Genomic DNA, 19,442 nt, shown 5'->3' with positions numbered 1-19,442 from the left:
TTTAAAAGATACAGAGCGAGTGCATATTGGGAGATGTGTAAATATGAACCTACTAGGTGTATGTCCGTGCGTTGCTACGGAGTAAATATGTTATGATAAGATACGTTGAAATGCAGAAGCATTAATTATTGTTCTATACTCTTGTTAGCATCTTTTAAAGATTAAGAATGTTTACAAAACTGTATCATGGTAAAGCTTGAAGAATTGCTTCCTCATTTCTGGATCTTTAGCTCTAAGTCCGAGCATATACTGATATACAGTATCTCAGTCTTATGAAAAAATTCTTACTGAAAAGCCAACGGATACCTGCACGAAAAGAAACCATTAAAGAATAGAGTGACAAAGCAGGCAGCTCCATCTAATCAGTTTTTGGCAGAAAACACTGATGAGGCCATTCCGACCTCATGCCCTCCTGGCCTCATTTCAATTGCTAATGCCACCAGACTCACCAACCCATTAGTCCTTACATCCCTCACTTCTTCTATTCCCTTCACTAAGGACAAGGACAGGGAGGATCGTCACCATGTCATCTAGTGATGAAGCGGTCTGTATCATCTACCGGGGAAAATAGCCTTGTAATTTTAATGTTTGTACTAAACATCTGTGCACTTTGTAAGCAAGTATATTTAGACATTGCTTATCTCTCTCGTTTTCCCCCAAAAACATAACAATGATGGTAATAAAGTATTGACTCAAGTTTATGTGAAACTGGAGAAAGAATAACTGAAAGCAGACTCAAGTTTTTTCTCTGACCAAAATCTCTTGCATGCTTTGACTACAATTCCGCAGCTGCCCGTCTATCTATATCTACAGCTTGCATGCTTTGCTGTGCATGGTGTTTTTTTTGGCTTTTTAGACATATTACCTGACTATTCGTTTTATTTAAAAAATGCAGAAAATAAATAGTTAAACAAAAAAACATCGTCTGTTTTAGGACCGAGACAACAATACCCCTAGACAAGCATGGAGAGGAGTGAAGATCCTGACGTCCATGGCTCGTCCTCATCTATGCCGAATCCGACGCAAAAGCCCCAGGGCAAACGACAAACTGGAATCAGCAGAAGAACATTGGATTAGGCACACGGCGCTGGCAATGGCAGACACAACTTTCTAAAATCAACATGTTGATGTAAGGGAGAATCTATGGATGAAATGTACTGGCACATGTACATAGCAGTAACTATATTGTTCAGGACCTTCATCCCCAGTGACCCTGGCTATCTCATAGAAGCCATCGCTAGCTCACATATGGTTTCCATGTAACAAACGCGTAAAAATGCGACCCCTAAAAAAGAATAGCAAAGCCAACAAATAATCAAAGAACCGACAAAAAAGCAAGCAAGAACTCTATCATGCAACATGTTCAAATGATGGCGGTATGGACGACAGGGCTGCCGTTCAGATTATATAATCAATCGGTTTGCTGTGGCCTGAGAACCACACACCTCAGCCTCAGGCGGCGGGTTCCGCTGCGGTGCTCTTCACCCTGAACCGGTACAGCAGCAGCTTCTTCTTCTTCGACGCTCGGTTATCCACAGCCAGCACCACCTTGCTGGGCCCGGCGGCCTTGAAGCTGCCCTTCATGATCGGCTCCTCGTGCGCCGGCACCTTCCTCATCTTCTCTACGATGACGGTGTATCCGCCCTCTGCATCCGGGGCGAACTCCGCGTCGTAGCTCACCTCCCATCCTAGCACACGGAGCTCCCACACGGCCACACCACCGTGGAGCCCTCGGTGACAGGGACCTCGATGGTTTCTTTGGAGGATGGTTTCACGGTGAGCTCGGTGACGACGTCAGAGGCGGAGAACTCGGTGTCGTCCTCTTTGTACAGGCCACCGAACCGGACGGGGACTTGCTCTAGCGCGACGTATCTGTTATCAAACGTGTGAGGATGGATGTATGTGAGACCTGAATGTGTATGGTAGCAACAGCGTGCTGATTGATTTGGTGCTGTGAATCCCTTGTGCCGACCTGAAGAGGGTCTCCGCGGACCTGTCGGGGCTGCAGAAGACGATCTTGCTCTTGGTGCGCTGGGTCAGGAACGGGCTCATCACCTTGTTTGTCGCGAGGTACCACCACGACACATTGATGAACACCTACATTTTGATCAATGGTCCGACCAGATCAATCGATCTTCCCCAGTTCAGAAAATCATTCTGCGCCTGGCAGAGCTGAAACCACAGTGCTCTCACAAAGGAAGCATGTGTAGCAGGGGAACATTAAGATGAAGCAGGAAGGGCGTAAAAACTCCCAGCTTTGCTTGCACAGCTATTCCGAGTTAGCTACGTAACTTTTACTGTTAACAAAAACAAGCATGACGACAACGTAGAGAATTCAGAGATCCCATTTTTAATATTAAGCACAGAACTGAATACGCGGGACTTCTCGAGTTCTTAGTTGAAAGTGTAGAATTTTGGACTATGATTCTAGGATTTTTTTAACAATTCGATCTGGTGTAAAAGAAGAGAGAAATCATACATACCTTCTTGGCCACGAACTCGGGGTAGTTGTCCTGGAGCAGTGCGAGAGCCTGGCGCGTGACGCCTTGGTGCTTGCCGAGCATGGGCGACGAGTTCTTGAGGTCGGTGACCTGCACCATGGAGCAGATGCCGCTGAGCGAGAAGTCGAGCTGCTCCCGGATGCTGCGCTCCAGGAGCTGGATGCGCCACCTGAGGAAGCGCTCCCGCTTCCCCTCATTGCCGAAGGCCTTCTCTTAGAGCTCCTTTCCTGGAACTCGCCGTACACGTTGTAGCAGACGGGGTGGCCCTCGCGGTCGGCGCCACGGTAGAACACCACCTTCTCCAACTCCGGCAGGCCGAGGTCGACGCCCAGGAGCTCGTCGATGCCGAAGCGCTTGCGCCACAGCACCACCGACTTGAGCATCGCCATGGCCTCTTTCACCTTGAACTCGCGCGCGCGGAGGAACAATATAGTTGCCCAGATATGCAAATCCGCCCGCATCTACCTCGCACGCGTCCAGGATGGCCACTTCTTCCTCTGCCCGCCCTAGGGTTCCGTAGCATGGGCCACTCTCTCCTCGCATTCCAAATCCAGCCTCTCCTCTTCGCCGCAGCAGGTCGCTCTCGCCGATGGGTCTGCCACTGCGGCTAACCGCGCCGATGCAGATCGCTGTGGAGGACAACGACAGTGGTAGTTCCTCCGCCGCCAGCCCGGGACTACACCCAGGACCTGCCCCGACGAGATCCTCGCGCTCGTCTTCGCGTCGCTCTCGCCCACCGACCGCAACGCCTGCTCCCTCGCCTGCTCGCACTGGATGGAGGTCGATGCCACCGCCTCTCCCTCGACGCCCGCGCCGCGCTGGGCAACGCTACCCCGCGCTATTCGCACGGTTCTGACGCGGACAGCCTCTCCGACTACGTCGTTGTGGCCGTCACGGAGACTTATTATGTCATGGGGAGGAGGGTGGGGGCGTGGGGCGGAGGCGTCCATTGTGGAGACGGGATCTACGCGCTGGTGGTAGGAGATCCTTTGATGGCGCCGCAGATGGCGTGGGGAGGAGGGCCGCGGATGGCGTGGGGAGGAGGGTGGGGACAGAGGCGTCCGTCGCGGAGCCGGGATCTACGCGTTGGGGGAGGATCGCGGAGGAGAGGGGGGCGCGGGCAGACAGCTGTACAGAGGCAGAACACGGCGCGAGTGTGGAGTTGTGGACGCCTACAATAAGGCCTTATAGAGTAGTAAAGATGTGCTTGTTTTTTAGATAATGAGAAATTCAGGCTTCAATTCTCTTCAAAAGGAGGCATTAGGCTATTGAATGCACTAAAACTAATAGTTAGTGGCTAAAATTAGTTGAGACATCCAAACAACCTAGCTAATATTTCAGTTTATTAGCTATTTTTGGTAAATTAGTTAATAGTTAGATAACTATTTGTTAGCTAGCTAATTTCACTAACAATTTTTAGCTAACTAACTATTAGTTTTAGTGCATTCAAACACCCCCTAAAAATGCTTGTAGCAGTTCCACATTATTAGTGAACGCGCGTGCATATGATTTGGCTAACCATCAGGGAAACTTTAAAAGTTTAGCTTTCCTTTGACCTAGCTTGATCGGGCTAGCCATTGGTCAAATTTATGGAGTAGCATATGGTACCCTCAAAAGGTAACCATATTTAATTTGGCCGGCCGTTGTTTAAATTTATGAAGTTTAGCTTTTCCTGTACACGCTAAATAAAAATGGCGAAGGGGAGAGAGTACCTTAAACTTGGGTCTCTGCACTAATGTCTAAGTTGTGTTTATTACATTTTTAAATGCAATCTATCCTTTAACCCTTATTTTTACATGGCATGTTAGTTTTATTTGAAGTTAAATTTTTTGACTTTTACTATCATATATATATACGTGACCTCGACCAAATGAATTTAGAAGTATTTGCATACGTACGGTAAAAACCAGAAGAGAAATAGAGAAAAAAAACAACAGTACTGTACTGTGCAGTGGCAAAAGTTGATGGGTTTTTTACATTGGTCCCCTTAGTATCGCCACACTACTCATTGTTACCCTTAGTTTTTCTTCTTGCTCAGTTTTACCCAACGCTCGTTCCGTTTGCTCAGAAATGCACCTGGACGTCATCTCCGCCCACTTTAACGTTACTTACAGGATGGGCCCACTACAAACTTTCACTCTCTCTTGCGCTTGCGCAGCCTCTTCTTCTCCGATCCCGACTCCAACTCTCCCTCTCTCCTTCGCCTGGCACATCCTCGGCGGCGCGGCAGCCTGCTTCTTCACCGGCGCGGCGGCCTGCTTCTTCGACGACGCGGAGGCCTACGGCGGCCTACCGAGCGGACGGGTCCACGGACGAACGGATCTCCGGCGCCTGGCAGATCTTCGGCGCGCGGCCTACCGGTTGTGGACGGATCTCCGCTGCCTGGTGCCCTGGTATATCCTCGACGTCGCGGCTTGCTTCTTCACTGGCGCCGCGGTCTGATTCTTCGAAAGCACGGCGGCCTGCCGGTTTTGTCCAGGCAGGCAGACGCGGCAGCGTCTTCTCCAGGCGGGTGGATCTCCAGCGCTCCTCGAGCTGGAGCAGGCAGGCGTGCCGGTCTTCTCCAGGCGGGTGGATCTTCACCGGCGCGGCGGCCTACCGGGCGGACGGATCCGGTCGATCTCCAGCTGCTCCGTGCCTCTGCTGCTCCGCGGCCTGAGCTCCGGGCGGACGGATCCGCGGCCCAGCGACTCCGCTGCCTCTGCTGCTCTGTGTCTCCAGCGGATCCGTGCCTCTGCTGCTCGGCGTCCTGAGCTCCGGCCGTCTCGCGCTGTTGCTTGCTCCTTGAATCCGCACACATGTGATTGGTCAAATAAATTTTCTTTGTCAGAACATATGTCACTTACATATGGCGCAGTGGATTGTGTCAGTGGTAAGGTGTTTGCTGTGCTGGGTTCGATCCTTCTAGGGTCTATTTTTTGCATTTTGTCCGATTAAACTATATTCACCGAATCAGAGGTCCGATTAAACTATATAAACTTTTGCATAATCCACTGAATTTTTTACCTTAAGCAAATAAGGCCAAAACATGAGTCCATGCCAAGTTTCACTATTTTTTGACCAAATTTTCTATCTATTTAATTTTTGGCTAGGAAGGCATGTAACCCAAAAAAATAGTAAATAGTCCAAAAAATGGACATCTATGCATGAAGTAAGTTTTTAGAGGCTAGATGAACAAATAGTACAAATTTCAAGGAAGAAAACAAACAAAACTAAGAAATGTAGCTCAAACCATGTAGTTGTAGTCCAATGTCATGAAACTTAGTGAGATATGTGTCCGTTTGTGAAGCACCTATATTCACAGTTTTGCATAATCCTCTGGATTTTTTAACTTAAGCAAATAAGGCCAAAACATGAGCCCATGCCAAGTTTCACTATTTTTTGCCCAAATTTGCTATTTATTTATTTTTTGACTAGGAAGGCATTTAACCCACAAAAATAGTAAATAGTCCAAAAAGAGACATATATGCATGAAGTAAGTTTGTAGAGGCTAGATGACCAAATAGTACAAATTTCAAGGAAGAAAACAAACAAAACTAAGAAATGTAAATCAAACCATGTAGTTGTTGTCCATTTGTGAAGCACCTATATTTAAACTTTCGCATAATCCTCTGAATTTTTTACCTTAAGCAAATAAGGCCAAAACATGAGTCCATGCCAAGTTTCACTATTTTTTTTTACCAAAATTGATATTTATTTATTTATTTTTTGGCTAGGAAGGCATTTAAGCCACAAAAATTAGTAAATATTCCAAAAAAGGGACATCTATGCATGAAGTAAGTTTGTAGAGGCTAGATGAACAAATAGTACAAATTTCAAGGAAGAAAACAAATAAAACTAAGAAATGTAGCTCAAACCATGTAGTTGTAGCCCAATGTCATGAAACTTAGTGAGATATGTGTCCATTTGTGAAGCACATATATTCAAACTTTCGCATAATCCTCTGAATTTTTTACCTTAAGCAAATAAGGCCAAAACATGAGTCCATGCCAAGTTTCACTATTTTTTGACCAAATTTGCTATTTATTTATTTATTTTTGTCTATGAAGGCATTTAACCCACACAAAAATAGTAAATATTCCAAAAAGGGACATCTATGCATGAAGTAAGTTTGTAGAGGCTAGATGAACAAATAGTACAAACTTCAAGGAAGAAAACAAATAAAACTAAGAAATGTAGCTCAAACCATGTAGTTGTAGTCCAATGTCATGAAACTTAGTGGGATATGTGTTCGTTTGTGAATCACCTATATTCACACTTTTGCATAATTCTTTGAATTTTTTACCTTAAGCAAATAAGTCCAAAACATGAGTCCATGCCAAGTTTCACTATTATTTGACCAAATTTGTTGTTTATTTATTTATTTTTGGCTAGAAAGGCATGTAACCCACACAAAAATAGTAAATAGTCCAAAAGGGACATCTATGCATGAAGTAACTTTGTAGAGGCTAGATGAACAAATAGTACAAATTTCAAGGAAGAAAACAAATAAAACTAAGAAATGTAGCTCAAACCATGTAGTTGTAGTCCAATGTCATGAAACTTAGTGAGATATGTGTCTGTTTGTGAAGCACCTATATTCAAACTTTCGCATAATCCTCTGAATGTTTTACCTTAAGCAAATAAGGCCAAAACATAAGTCCATGCCAAGTTTCACTATTTTTTGACCAAATTTACTATTTATTTATTTATTTTTGGCTAGGAAGGCATTTAACCCACAAAAAAAGTAAATAGTCCAAAAAAGGGACATCTATGCATGAAGTAAGTTTGTAGAGGCTAGATGAACAAATAGTACAAATTCCAAGGAAGAAAACAAATAAAACTAAGAAATGTAGCTCAAACCATGTAGTTGTAGTCCAATGTCATGAAACTTAGTGAGATATGTGTCCGTTTGTGAAGCACCTATATTCAAACTTTTGCATAATCCTCTAGATCTTTTACCTTAAGCAAATAAGGCCAAAACATGAGCCCATGCCAAGTTTCACTATTTTTTGACCAAATTTGCTATTTATTTATTATTTTGGCTAGGAAGGCATTTAACCCACAAAAAAGTAGTAAATAGTCCAAAAAAGGTACATCTATGCATGAAGTAAGTTTGTAGAGGCTAGATGAACAAATAGTACAAATTTCAAGGAAGAAAACAAATAAAACTAAGAAATGTAGCTCAAACCATGTAGTTGTAGTTCAATGTCATGAAACTTAGTGAGATATGTGTCCGTTTGTGAAACACCTATATTCACACTTTTTTATAATCCTTTGGATTTTTTACCTTAAACAAATAAGGCCAAAACATGAGTCCATACCAAGTTTCACTATTTTTTGACCAAATTTGCTATTTATTTATTTATTTATTTTTGGCTAGGAAGGCATTTAAGCACAAAAATAGTAAATATTCCAAAAAGGGACATCTATGCATGAAGTAAGTTTGTAGAGGCTAGATGAATAAATTTTACAAATTTCAAGGAAGAAAACAAACAAAACTTTTGAGCATTGCTGAAACTGGCTACATACAAATAGTTTTGTTGAGCATTGCTGAAACGCGCCGGTGAAGAAGCAGCCACCCCAGTGAAGAAGCAGGCTGCCGTGCCGCCGAGGCGAAGGAGAGAGGGAGAGTTGGAGTCGGGATCGGGGAAGAAGAGGCTGCTGCGCAGAAGATAGTGAAAGTTTGTAGTGGGTCCATCCTGTAAGTAACGTTAAAGTGGACGGAGACGGCGTCCAGGCGCATTTGTGAGCAAAGGGAAAGTGTTGGGTAAAACTGAGTAACAAGAAAAACTAAGGGTAGTAACAAGTAGTGTGGCGATACTAAGGGGACCAATGTAAAAAACCCAAAGTTGATTGGAATGCCTGAACGGCAGCGTGTGTCAAGCTGATGGTAACTTTATGCATGGGACAGCTCAGCTCAGAATCAGAGGGGCAGCGCCTGCCTGACTCATGTGCATGATTCATTTGCCTGTTTGTTTTCCTGTCAAATAATTAAGAAATGGTTGATTGGGTTCCTAACCACCCCCAATGACCCCATCATACACATGTGCCTGAAAAAGATATAGGCCCTGTTTGGCACAGCTGGTGCTTGTTGAAAAAGCAGCTTATCTGAGAAGCTGGTGAAAAGCAGCTTCTGCTTGTTGGCTGCTTTTAGTGTATTCTAAGAAGCAGCTGAACTGATAAGCTGTCTGTTTGGCAGAACCTCTGCTTAAATTTGTGAAGAAGCTGAAAATAAGCTGTGCCAAACAGGGCCATAGCCAGAGATTGTTCTCTCCGTCAGATTTCATACGTTGCCGGCCTGCAAGCGTCAGAAGATATATACTCACTCCGTTTCTTTTTAGTTGTCGCTGAATAGTTTAATTTTGCACTATCCAGTAATAACTAAAATAAATCGAAGGGAATACTGATTAGGGAAAAAGAAAGTGAAGGATCGGCGAGGCCTTCCTCCACCATTTAGAATCCCAGGACCCATATAGAGAGAGAGAGGTGACCGACGCTGCAACGTCGACATCACGCAACATAGAAGCTGAATAATAAATGAATTAATCAAACGGCGAATCATCCATCTTTGACAGATTCTTGGCCCTGCATGCATGCGCAGTCAAGGGCTTAGGGTGAATTTAATTTAGCAGTTCTTCCCTCCGTTATAGAGATCGATCCATCCGTTGCTTGTCGTGATGACGACGATTTACCAACGATCCAGCGGATATAACGGGCAATGACGATGAGCAACTGAGCAGGACAATCTTCTTCGTAGGATGCAAGCAGTTGCAGGGTATAGACTCGTATACTTTATTCTACCAACAAATCTGAACACGACTCGCTGAAATCTGAGCTTTTTTACGCTAATAATCTGTGTCCAACAGAACAAACTAACAGAGGAGCTTAAAAGGACCCACCAAGTAAACCAATTAGGTCCTGCTGTCGCACTTGACATTTTGGCGCGAATTGGTAGTCGATATGATGTACAGTATTCGTATGCAGCAACACTAGCGACTACTACATTTTTTTGGCCCACGCCACGCTCCTAAAGAGCTGTTGAAGTAATTATTCGTTATAAAAAAACTAGCTGAATGCCCGTGCGTTGCAACGGGAATATATAATACGAGTATACTACGATAACTTATATACAAAATGTGTGTTATACCGTTATGAGAAAATGTTTCATAATTAATTTGTGATTCTGACCATACATAAATTTTGTTATTTATAATCTATCTGTTTCACCACTACATTGCAACCATCAGTATCATGCCGACTTCGATATATGTCACGATTTGCATGGTCTCATCATTATAGAGCACGTTCCACACATATCGGAATAAATTACATCGTACATCGTTAGTCATCAGACACATACCACCATACGCTTTTGCTTAAACAAAAAGGCAAGTGTGTGTTTGCGAAGAGAATTAAAGGCAAGCCGACACAAAAGCTATCCAACGGTGGTAAGGATGACAAACTGGTCATTGTTGTCGGTCCTCCTCTGCGTCATCTCTGGCTCCAAGATGATGCCACAGTCCTCGATATAGTAGTCATCGAACGCGCGCGACATACCGAGTACTGATGACTCTTGGCTGGGCTGTAAAACGAAGTGCACCCCAGGCTCATCAGCAAGGTAGTACCCCTAACCGTTGCACCACCGGATGTGCTACTCCTCTACATACATTGTGTTCAAGGACACTCATACAACGTCAGCAACGACCATCGTCTCAGCGCACAGAATTCATGGTCAGTCAGTAGCGACTTACGTTGCAGGTTGGGCTTCAGGTGGACGATGAGCTGGACGGCGTGATGGCGTCGTCGTTGAATGCAGTGCCCAGAACAACCCGAGAGTCACCGATGTTGGCGACGACCATGAGGTCCCCCTGCTTGACTATGGACAGCGCGGAGCAGCCGCTTTGCACCGCGCGTCCAAGCGGTGGCGGCGCCAGAGCTTGTCGTACATAGCGGCACATGTGGTCACGTAGGGCTGTTTCTAGAGGTCGAACTGGCAGTCGCCAAGTTTCTTCTTGTCGTCGATGAGCGACCCCAACGCGAGTGCCTCCTGCTAATGATGTTTGTTCGGGGTTTTCAAGTAAGAAACATGGATTCATGTTTGGCGTTGGTTTATAAAAATGACTCACAAGTCAGATCCATAGAAAAAAATATTACAAAGAATAAATATCACACATACAAAAAAGGAATTTAAGTTGAAAATATTATTCAAACAAAAGAAATTGCATGTAAGACTCTTCTTTAAATACTACTCACTCCATCCAAAAATATAGTTCAAGAATCTCGGTGATACTTATCTAATACTACGCATTGTGCAATAATAGCAGGTGGGCTTGGAAAGAGATGTAGTAGATGTGTTTTCTGTTATAGATGTAGATATAAACATACATGTGGTGTAGTGGTAGCTACTGCTAGCATTTGCTTGAGAGGTTGTGGGTTCAAATCTTCTTGGTGCCATGTGTATTTTTTAAATTTTAGCTAGGCGCCGGTTGTACGGGGGAATGGGAATGAGAATAGGCTGTGCGTGGGGAGGAGGGAATCAGAATGGCAAAGATGTTCAGAACAAAATATTGAGAAGTGAGGTGAGAGAGCGGGCAAAAAATAAAAGAGAGAGAGAGAGAGCTGGAGAACAAATGTTCCCTAAACTAGTCCCTAACTAAAGAAAAAGAAATGTTCCATGGCCCGTGAATCTGGGAGAGCAGGTGGCCCAAGACTCCTTCAATGTCTTGCAGCTTCTTCAAAGCCCAGCAGGTCCTACTGACATCCGAACATCTTGTTCACATATGAATCTGTTACCGTGGCCATAGGCCCACAGCGAAGTTCACCCAGCGAACCACCATGCACGCCATCCGCATCTAAAACGGGTGGCACGAACCGGTCCGGCACGAGCACGATTCAGCCTGGCCCGTTTCAGCCTGCGTCATGGTTAAGCTCGATCACTTAACCGTAGAACTATAACACATTAATATAAGCAGTTAATAAGCACCAGTACACAGATCAGAGATCACCAGTTCGCCACTACTACATAGATCACAATTCACAACTCAACAACTGACCAATATTACACTGATCACGAATAAAGAGTAGGTCTTAAATAATTGATTAGAGTTGTTCGTGCAATGACTTCCTCATTAAAAACATTTCTAGGTAACAACTGAACAATATTACACTAGTCACGGATAAAGAGTAGATCTTAAATAATGGATTAGAGTTGTTCATGCATTGACCGCCTCTTTAAAAACATTTCGAGGAAAAAATATTTCTAGGTAACAACTGACCAATATTACACTGATCATGGATAAAGAGTAGATCTTAAATAATGGATTAGAGTTGTTCGTGCAATGTCTGTCTCTTTAAAAACATTTCTAGATAACAACTGACCAATATTACACTTATCACGGATAAAGAGTAGATCTTAAACAAAGAAATGGACTAATAAATTTTAGAATATAACAAGACAAAGGCTAAGAGCCATTGTATATGCAAAACTTAATTATTACTGCTATTTTGCTAACATGTATGAACAGGGGGGCATCACTTGCTCAGGGTTTTGGAAATAACTGTTTCACCACTTAATTATTATTTGCTAACTTGTATGAGCAAATAACTGTTTCACAACTTATAGCTTAATTATTATTTGCTAACTAGTATGAGCAAATAATTGTTTCACAACTTGTAGCTGCACTCACAGGACTCTATAAACTCTGCATTTACTTCATGTCCTTGCTCAAGATCTGAGCTACACTCACAGTCCAGGCTCCCTCAGCGCTACAACTTTATTTAAGGTTGCTAAGCTAAATTAAAGAACTGAACTTAGACAAGGCATAAGCATGTAGGCATGTTTAATTAATTGGAACGGACAAATAAAAACAGAGGGAAAAAAAAGAAAACATAGGAATAGAAAATAATTGCAGCCAAAAAAACAACAGATAAAAAACAAAAAATTTACATAATGGATGTTTGGAGAAGAAGAATATAAGAACATTCTATTCAAATCCCCTATTCGTAATTTCTATTCATATTTAAATATCTCTCCATCAACTATTCTTCCCTCTATTTCATCTCTTCTCCAACCATTCCCCCATATTCGGCTCTCCTTTACCGTTTAACTGAGTTATTTGACTTTTATACATCAGTTTTTGAAGTTTTAAAAAATATTACCATATTTGAAGTACCATAATACATATTGTTATCGGGTAATTACACTCGAAAATGATTAATTTCATAGTTTATACCACTAATTAACGCAAGGGGGAGATTAGAGCTCCATCCTTGTGCGCGTTGGAGCCATGCTCCCCCATTCGTACATGCCGGTGAGAGGGAGGGGAGGCAGCGTGAGGGGGAGGAGTTGGAAGAGCGCAGTGGCGGCGCTTGCACGCGAGGACGGCGAGTGTATCGGCCCAATGTCCACACTCATACCTAATTGCCAAATACAGATTTAGACCATGCAGGTCAACGTGATCTCGTGGTGGGCCTAGTTACACGTGAGGCGTGTATTATGCCTCAATCCCTTCTGATTCCTTTTTAATCTCTCTCTAACTGAACAAGCCCTTAATTAGACTGTATTTCGTTCAAATAAATATTATTGTTTTTATACTTAGCGAAGTCTTGTTACGTACGAACTCTTTTGTAATGGCGTTAGAGTTTATAAACGGGAATTTTATGTTTGACTAGATTTGTTTGCTTTTGTGCTATTATTTAGACTCCGGTTCTTTATTTTAGGAAGAAAAAAAAACATCCCTAATAGTTACTTATGTAAGGCTAATTTAGGAACCAATTTTTCCTAAAGAATTTTCATTTTCTTAACGGGGCGTTTGGATCCCTTCATTTTAGAGGAATTGGAATTCACTCAATAAAGTAACTTATTTATTTTGGAATTTGATATTCCACCACTTTCCAAAGTTTAGATATAAGCCTATCTAAAATTCATGGGGTGGAGGGTGGGAAATGATTTTATGCATTACTAGAATTGATTTCTAATCTATAACTTACATGACATTATTCGTCTCACTCCTCTATAGTAAAAATGTAGCACATAAATATCTCCGACATCTTGCTAATAATAATATACAAATATATTTTGCATAAAACCGAATTAGCTTAATTGATATATGCCTAAATTACTATTATTAGAATGGAATTCAATTCCAATGATTCAAACGGGGCGTAAGAGAAATTAGTTTATTTTTTCACCGGCAGGCGATATACGCTACCTCCGGCCCTACTTTCACCGGCACCCGGCGGTTCTGTCTTCAATAGTACGGAACATATGGCGCCGACGCGGTGGAATGCGACCCACCGACGCGCCAGTTAAGTTAGCATACGGCGTGTACTGAAATTCGAAGGGAAGTGAAGAACCCTCTGCTGCGTTTGGACAATTTCCTCCCGTCCCTGTTCAGCGCAAGAAGGCTTCACGGCCTCATCACGGCAAAAAAAAAAAAACACGTGCAACGAGGAAGAACTGAGCAAGAGCAGTAGTTTCAAAATCACTACATGCTTCGTCATCCTTTCAATGCTACAGACTGTAAACGTTTTCACAAGTGCTGATCAGAAGGATCCGAACAAAAAAAATTTGTGGGGCAGATCGAACATCCTACTAGCACGAGTAAATTTCCCATGATTGCGGTCACGGTCGTCTAATTCTAGCTAAGTTGGCCTACTACAAATATATGATTCCATAAAATTGCACCGGGTAACACTTGGCCACAGATCTAGGTCGCATCAGCAGCCTCCAGAAACTTGTGCGCTCCCGTGAGTCCTTTATTTGTGGTACAGGTACACAAGCGAGAATATGAAGAAAGCACACATCTGCAACGAGGAAGAAACGACGTGCTGATACATAGTACATGTGGATTGAAAGCTCCCAATGCATATTGAAATTAGGCCGTAAGGAAAACAAGGCTACCTATAACACATTCTACGCAAGTGAATTTAATGATAAAGCTCATATGGAGGTGAAGCTGTAAAAGGTGCAAGAACATCTTCATCACGTCTACTGAATAGCATATGGAGGCAGATCTTACCGTTGAAAATGAGGCAGTGTAGTATGGGTACGCTGATGTTATGAACCTCTCATACTCGTTATGCCTGTAAGGGCGCACTGGAATCTGGAGCAGACAAAAGCATATTATTATTATTGAATGTGAAAAGTCACCCAAACAAAAACAAATATACAAGTGGACGCGTGTTGACTAAAGCAATCCTTGTACCTTACAAACTACAAAGGAAATCATGCCATGAGACTAACCTGCTTTGTAAAAGACAAACCAGTATATCCCAGCCTCTGGTACTCAACTTTGAACTGGAAAACTCCGTAGACATCAGGAACTTTGAAGGATGTTGAGTATAAACCCTACATTTGGAGAACATGGTGGTTTTAGCCGCAGCGATCCGTCAATCTCACAATGTATTTTAATGCAGAACAGATCTGTAATAGTGTGTGGACCTTGTTGTCATTCGACATAGTTTTCAGAACATAAGGACTCATCATGAAAAACTGGAGTTGCACATCATCAGCAACATATGGCTTCCAGCTTGTTCCAGACCATTCATAGATCTCAACAGAGTATTCCTTGATGGGGAAATTTATTATTAGCACGCTCTACCTCGTCGCAGCTCAACAGCAAGTACACATCAAGGCAAAAAAAAAAAGAATTACCAGGTCATCGTTAATGCGGTACATGCCTGGTTCATTGGTCTCCCCAACCTTGTGGTGCTTAACATTAACAGCCTGTGAATTTGAACATGACAAAGGTTACACCATCCATTTTATTTGAAAAAACATCAATCCCCTTCACAAGATTACAATGGAAAAATATGGCAATATAACCTTAAGGTGCCCCCTCTCATGGAAGACCCATTTGCTTGTCTCTGTCACAAATTGCTCATTTCCAGCTCTCTCGTATCTGTACAATAGCATATCATAAATGATCTCCAGAAACATGTAAAAATAATAGTATGAGAAGGTTATGTTCTGTTCCAGGATATGTGGTACTGTAATTTGCAAATATCCAAAATTCAGCAATACGAAACTTATTTGCAATCTACGCTTCAGCGCACAGCAGTATAACATGCTCAAAGATTCTTTTTAACATGCCATCATCCAACATCTCATGTTATCGTTTACCCCTTTATCAAGTGCTTCTCTGTTGCCTTACCGAGAGTTAATCACAAGATAAAAACTTCAAATTTGGCATTACGTTAGGTTTTATAGAACTTAGAAAGGTGGAATTTTTTTTCTTCTAACAATCAGATGAGGCCTAACTACAAAATAATTGAAGACATTAGCCAACATAAATAGCAGCCAAAAGATCTTGATATTTTCTAGCAGAAATCTATATTAATCTCAACAAAAGCTTCAAAGTAAGCTAACCTCGTTTTGCTACCAGCCTTTTGAACACCAGACTTCAGGAACCTGAATCGATGGAACAACATAAACACTTTATGGAAAACCAGGGAATGCTACTTCAGTGCATATATGAGAGCATACCGGTTGCTAAAAAGATCAAGTGATCCAGATAGCAGCACCCGAGCATTATTTCTTGCCTGCAAGAAAACATAAAATTTATCATAGAGATTGAGGCCATGTTTGAATGTACTAGAGCTAATGATTAGCTGGCTAAAAAGTTGCTAGTGGGATCAGTTGGCTAACTATTAGCTAATTTTAGCTGGGTTGAATCAGCTAATAACTAATGGGTAGTTGAGGGTGTAGCTAATAGTTAGCTGGACTATTAGCGAGGGGTGTTTGGATGCCTCCAACTAAAAGTAGCTAATAGCTAAACTATTAGTTGGGTTGTTTGGATGTTTCAGCGCATTCAAACGGGGCCTAAATAGTAATATACATGGATTCTGGCAGGTCAATCATACATTTAATGAGTACACAACAATGAGCAATGGAATGACTAGCCCGCTAATAATAATAAGCAAGTAAAAACAAATTTAATTACCTGCATAACCGAAACCAGTGATATAGCTGACCCAGTAAGCGATGGAGGCAACGATAACTTAGTCTTTGGGTTAGCTGAGTATGCTGATGGAGAGGCAGATAGGACTTTCAGAACCTAGGAATGCACAAAGAGAGGGGAGAATTAGGGATTACAGAAAAAAAAACATAAAAGGTACATCTTTGACAGCAATAAACCAGAGTTATGAAACTAATAGTTGCACATGCAAATATCACTGTGCAGGATTGAAAGTACGTACCAAACTGTTTGATGGATTAGCCGTGTGTCCAATTCCACGAAATAATACAGGAGCCTAGAAATATGTTGAGAAATATTTAAAAGAACAAAAATTAGCATTTAAGCACTGCCAAGAATGCAAAAGGAACTACTAAGAAGGAGCACTTGGCAAGTTTACACCATATCCTCATGAACACCCAATGTTAAGAAATCGCATTATAGCTAAGCCTACTCTAGTCAGTAATGAACTCCAGATATATAATTAGCCAATTCTTAATAGGAACAGACAGATTTTTGGATATAATTATCTTAGTACTCCCTCCATTCCAAATTATAAGATGTTTTGGCTTTTCTAGATACGTAGTTTTTACTATACATTTAGATATACACTAATTCTAGATACATAATGAAACCAATGTACCCACAAAAACCGAAATGTCTTATAATTTGAAATCGAGTACTACCAATTGGTTAATCATGGGAAAACTCAATAAAGTAAGCAAGAGTGAACTGAGTCTGCTTGGCTGTGATTTTCACAGCGCTGCATCGGCTGTGGCTGCTTATTTTGTTCTACAAAGCACAGTACCTGCAGCTGCAGGCAGGCAGGCTGCAGCAGCAGCTACAGCACTGCTGCAGCCAGCAATTCCGATCAGGCTGAATATAGGCGTCGACACAGATGTACGGAGCAGCAGATTGAAGACATAATGTATATGCACGCTTTTACTGAATTAGGCAGTATGACCAACAAGATTAGGTCAAGATTATCACTGTTGTAGTGTTGTGGTAGCAAAGATCAATAGAAGGCCTGCTAACTGTAAATGCTTATTGCTTATATATGAAATTATGGATACAATGAAGCCCCATGCGAAAAACAGAGCTGTCTATTGATAAATTCAGAATAAGAGTGCAGACAAAGATTCAGCCTCAACTTGGTTTAATCCAATGAACTAGAAAATGTGTAAAAGGTTAGAGGGTTATGAAGATTCTTAGCGTCACTACTAACCTCAATCTTTTTAGACCCCAGTATGACATCTGACTGAATAAGATCATCACCAACAATCAAGGTGTGATCGCCTTCAACATCCATAGCGGCATAGTTAATGTGGTCAATAACCATTGCCTCTGGATCCTGAAATCATCAAGACACAAACTGTTGGCTCACTGAGGTCAACAGAAATGTTACTGTAGGAAGATGTCAGGCCAGTATGCCACAGAAAATACTTGCCTCATCAAAATCAACCCCACACTCTGTCGCAATGCCACGAATAAGATCAGAGGCAGAGGAATCTGCCGCCAGGATCATATCAAGCCCAGCATCAATAAATTCAAGGACTGCGTTCTGGTCCACTGATCCACCAAAACCTGCCATGGAATAAAGACTGGCTTTAGAAACAAATAGGGTTGAATCAACTACTACATCATCATGGGCAGAGATCAAGGGACATTCAGTAGTTTAGTCGAACAAAGAGCTGTAATAATCTAATCAATCTCGGTGGGAAGTAATTGATACCCCTAAGGTCCGCTGCTTTCAACTAGAACAAACTGACCACGGTCAATTTTCAGGTGAGCCTTGTTGCATGAATCCTCCGGTCACGGGAAACTGTACTCCGAAAATCCCGAATTTGCCCCTACCCGCAACATATCACAGAACCACACCAATCCACGAGCACGGATCAGATCAGAAAAGCAGTCAGACTCCGCAACAAATGATCTCTATTCCCGTCCAATCTATCACCAGAACACCCCGACAAACACAGATCGTATCTCCAACAGGCGAGGCAGGAAATGAACGATTACGTGGGGTGGAGGGGGCGAACAGCACGAGGCCATCGTAGAGGTACTGGCCGTAGCGGTGCAGCGAGAGCTTGGGGTCGTCGGCGAGGCGGAATTCGAGATCGAACCCGCGCGCCTGGAGCGAGCCGAAGAAGGCCGAGTGCGACGACCGCACGGCCAGGTCGTCCAGCAGGACCAGCAGCCGGCGCCCGCGGGGCCCCTCTTCGAGGCCCTCCACAGCCTCGAGCGCGAGAAGGGACACGAAGGCAGCGGCGAGGAGGAGGATGTGGCGCCGCGTCGCCATTGTTGAGCAGATCTCGGGGCTGGGGGAGTGGCGCAGCAGCCAGCAGCGACGGAGACGACAACTCGGAGAGGAGCGCAAGTGTGGCAAGGAGAGGAAGGGAGCCGTCTAGGCCGTCCGATTGGAGATCGAATGGCTCGGAGCCCCGGATCGAGTTCGAGCTTTGCTGCGGTTCCGAAGCAAAGGGTCTGTCTCTGACAGTCAGTCCCACGTGAGACAGGTAGCTGTTTTCATTTTCTTTATTTGCGTAATTTGATTATATAATAATTAAAATACCTAATAAAAACACAATGCATTGAATAATCGAAACATAGTTTCTGATACAATGCACGGTAAATCAAGTGGAACCAGGTATATGCAAAAACTTGGAATTGAAAACTAAATATTACATCATCAGCCGCACTATGATCGGTGATCGCTGTCACGGTCAACAAGATGATAATCTATTACGGTATTTTATCTCTATAAATTGTAGCTGCAGTAATACAAACAGCACCTACGGCTGCCAGGCAACCGTACATATTATTAATTATCTATACTACTTTATTAAAAGTATAATGTGTGTGACTCCGCGCTATCATGCCCTCGCCCGGGTGCGTTTCCGCCCTCGCTCGTGATCCCTTCGCCTGCCTCCTCTGCCGCGAACACCCCCTACCAACGGATGTCCGCCACTGTCGCGCGGACCTGTTGTTGTGGAGCATACTTCAC

General features: G+C 43.0%; 1 protein-coding gene and 2 pseudogenes across 4 annotated transcripts; 1 reads left to right on the top strand and 2 right to left on the bottom strand.

Moving 5' to 3' along the window:
* Positions 1-1,452: 1,452 nt before the first annotated feature.
* Positions 1,453-2,929, bottom strand: LOC103649048 (patellin-3-like; annotated as a pseudogene).
* A 1,672-nt stretch (positions 2,930-4,601) lies between these two features.
* LOC103647228 (uncharacterized) lies at positions 4,602-5,318 on the top strand (annotated as a pseudogene). Its single transcript, NR_157333.1, has 2 exons — positions 4,602-4,894; positions 4,981-5,318. The product of NR_157333.1 is annotated as an uncharacterized protein (transcript).
* An 8,624-nt stretch (positions 5,319-13,942) lies between these two features.
* LOC100191802 (dolichyl-diphosphooligosaccharide--protein glycosyltransferase 48 kDasubunit) lies at positions 13,943-18,922 on the bottom strand. Of its 3 annotated transcripts, NM_001137227.1 has the most exons (13): positions 18,458-18,780; positions 17,886-18,022; positions 17,664-17,789; positions 16,683-16,736; positions 16,427-16,540; positions 15,970-16,025; positions 15,853-15,894; positions 15,310-15,385; positions 15,139-15,210; positions 14,926-15,051; positions 14,728-14,832; positions 14,504-14,587; positions 13,957-14,288 (listed from the first exon to the last, which is right to left on the bottom strand). In NM_001137227.1, the coding sequence occupies exons 1-13, from the start codon at positions 18,735-18,737 to the stop codon at positions 14,241-14,243; spliced, it is 1,320 nt and encodes a 439-aa protein (NP_001130699.1). In that variant the 5' UTR covers positions 18,738-18,780; the 3' UTR covers positions 13,957-14,240. The 3 variants fall into 3 exon arrangements, with proteins under 3 accessions (XP_008667056.1, XP_035820369.1, NP_001130699.1); XM_008668834.3 differs by having other exon boundaries at positions 13,943-14,587; positions 18,458-18,922; XM_035964476.1 differs by having other exon boundaries at positions 13,943-14,587; positions 18,171-18,822.
* Between the last annotated feature and the right edge of the window lie 520 nt (positions 18,923-19,442).

This window comes from Zea mays, chromosome 2, assembly GCF_902167145.1.
Source record: "Zea mays cultivar B73 chromosome 2, Zm-B73-REFERENCE-NAM-5.0, whole genome shotgun sequence".
Classification (NCBI taxonomy): Eukaryota; Viridiplantae; Streptophyta; class Magnoliopsida; order Poales; family Poaceae; genus Zea; species Zea mays.
The sequence above is the reverse complement of the archived record's forward strand: the minus strand, read 5'-3'. Positions and strand labels throughout refer to the sequence as shown.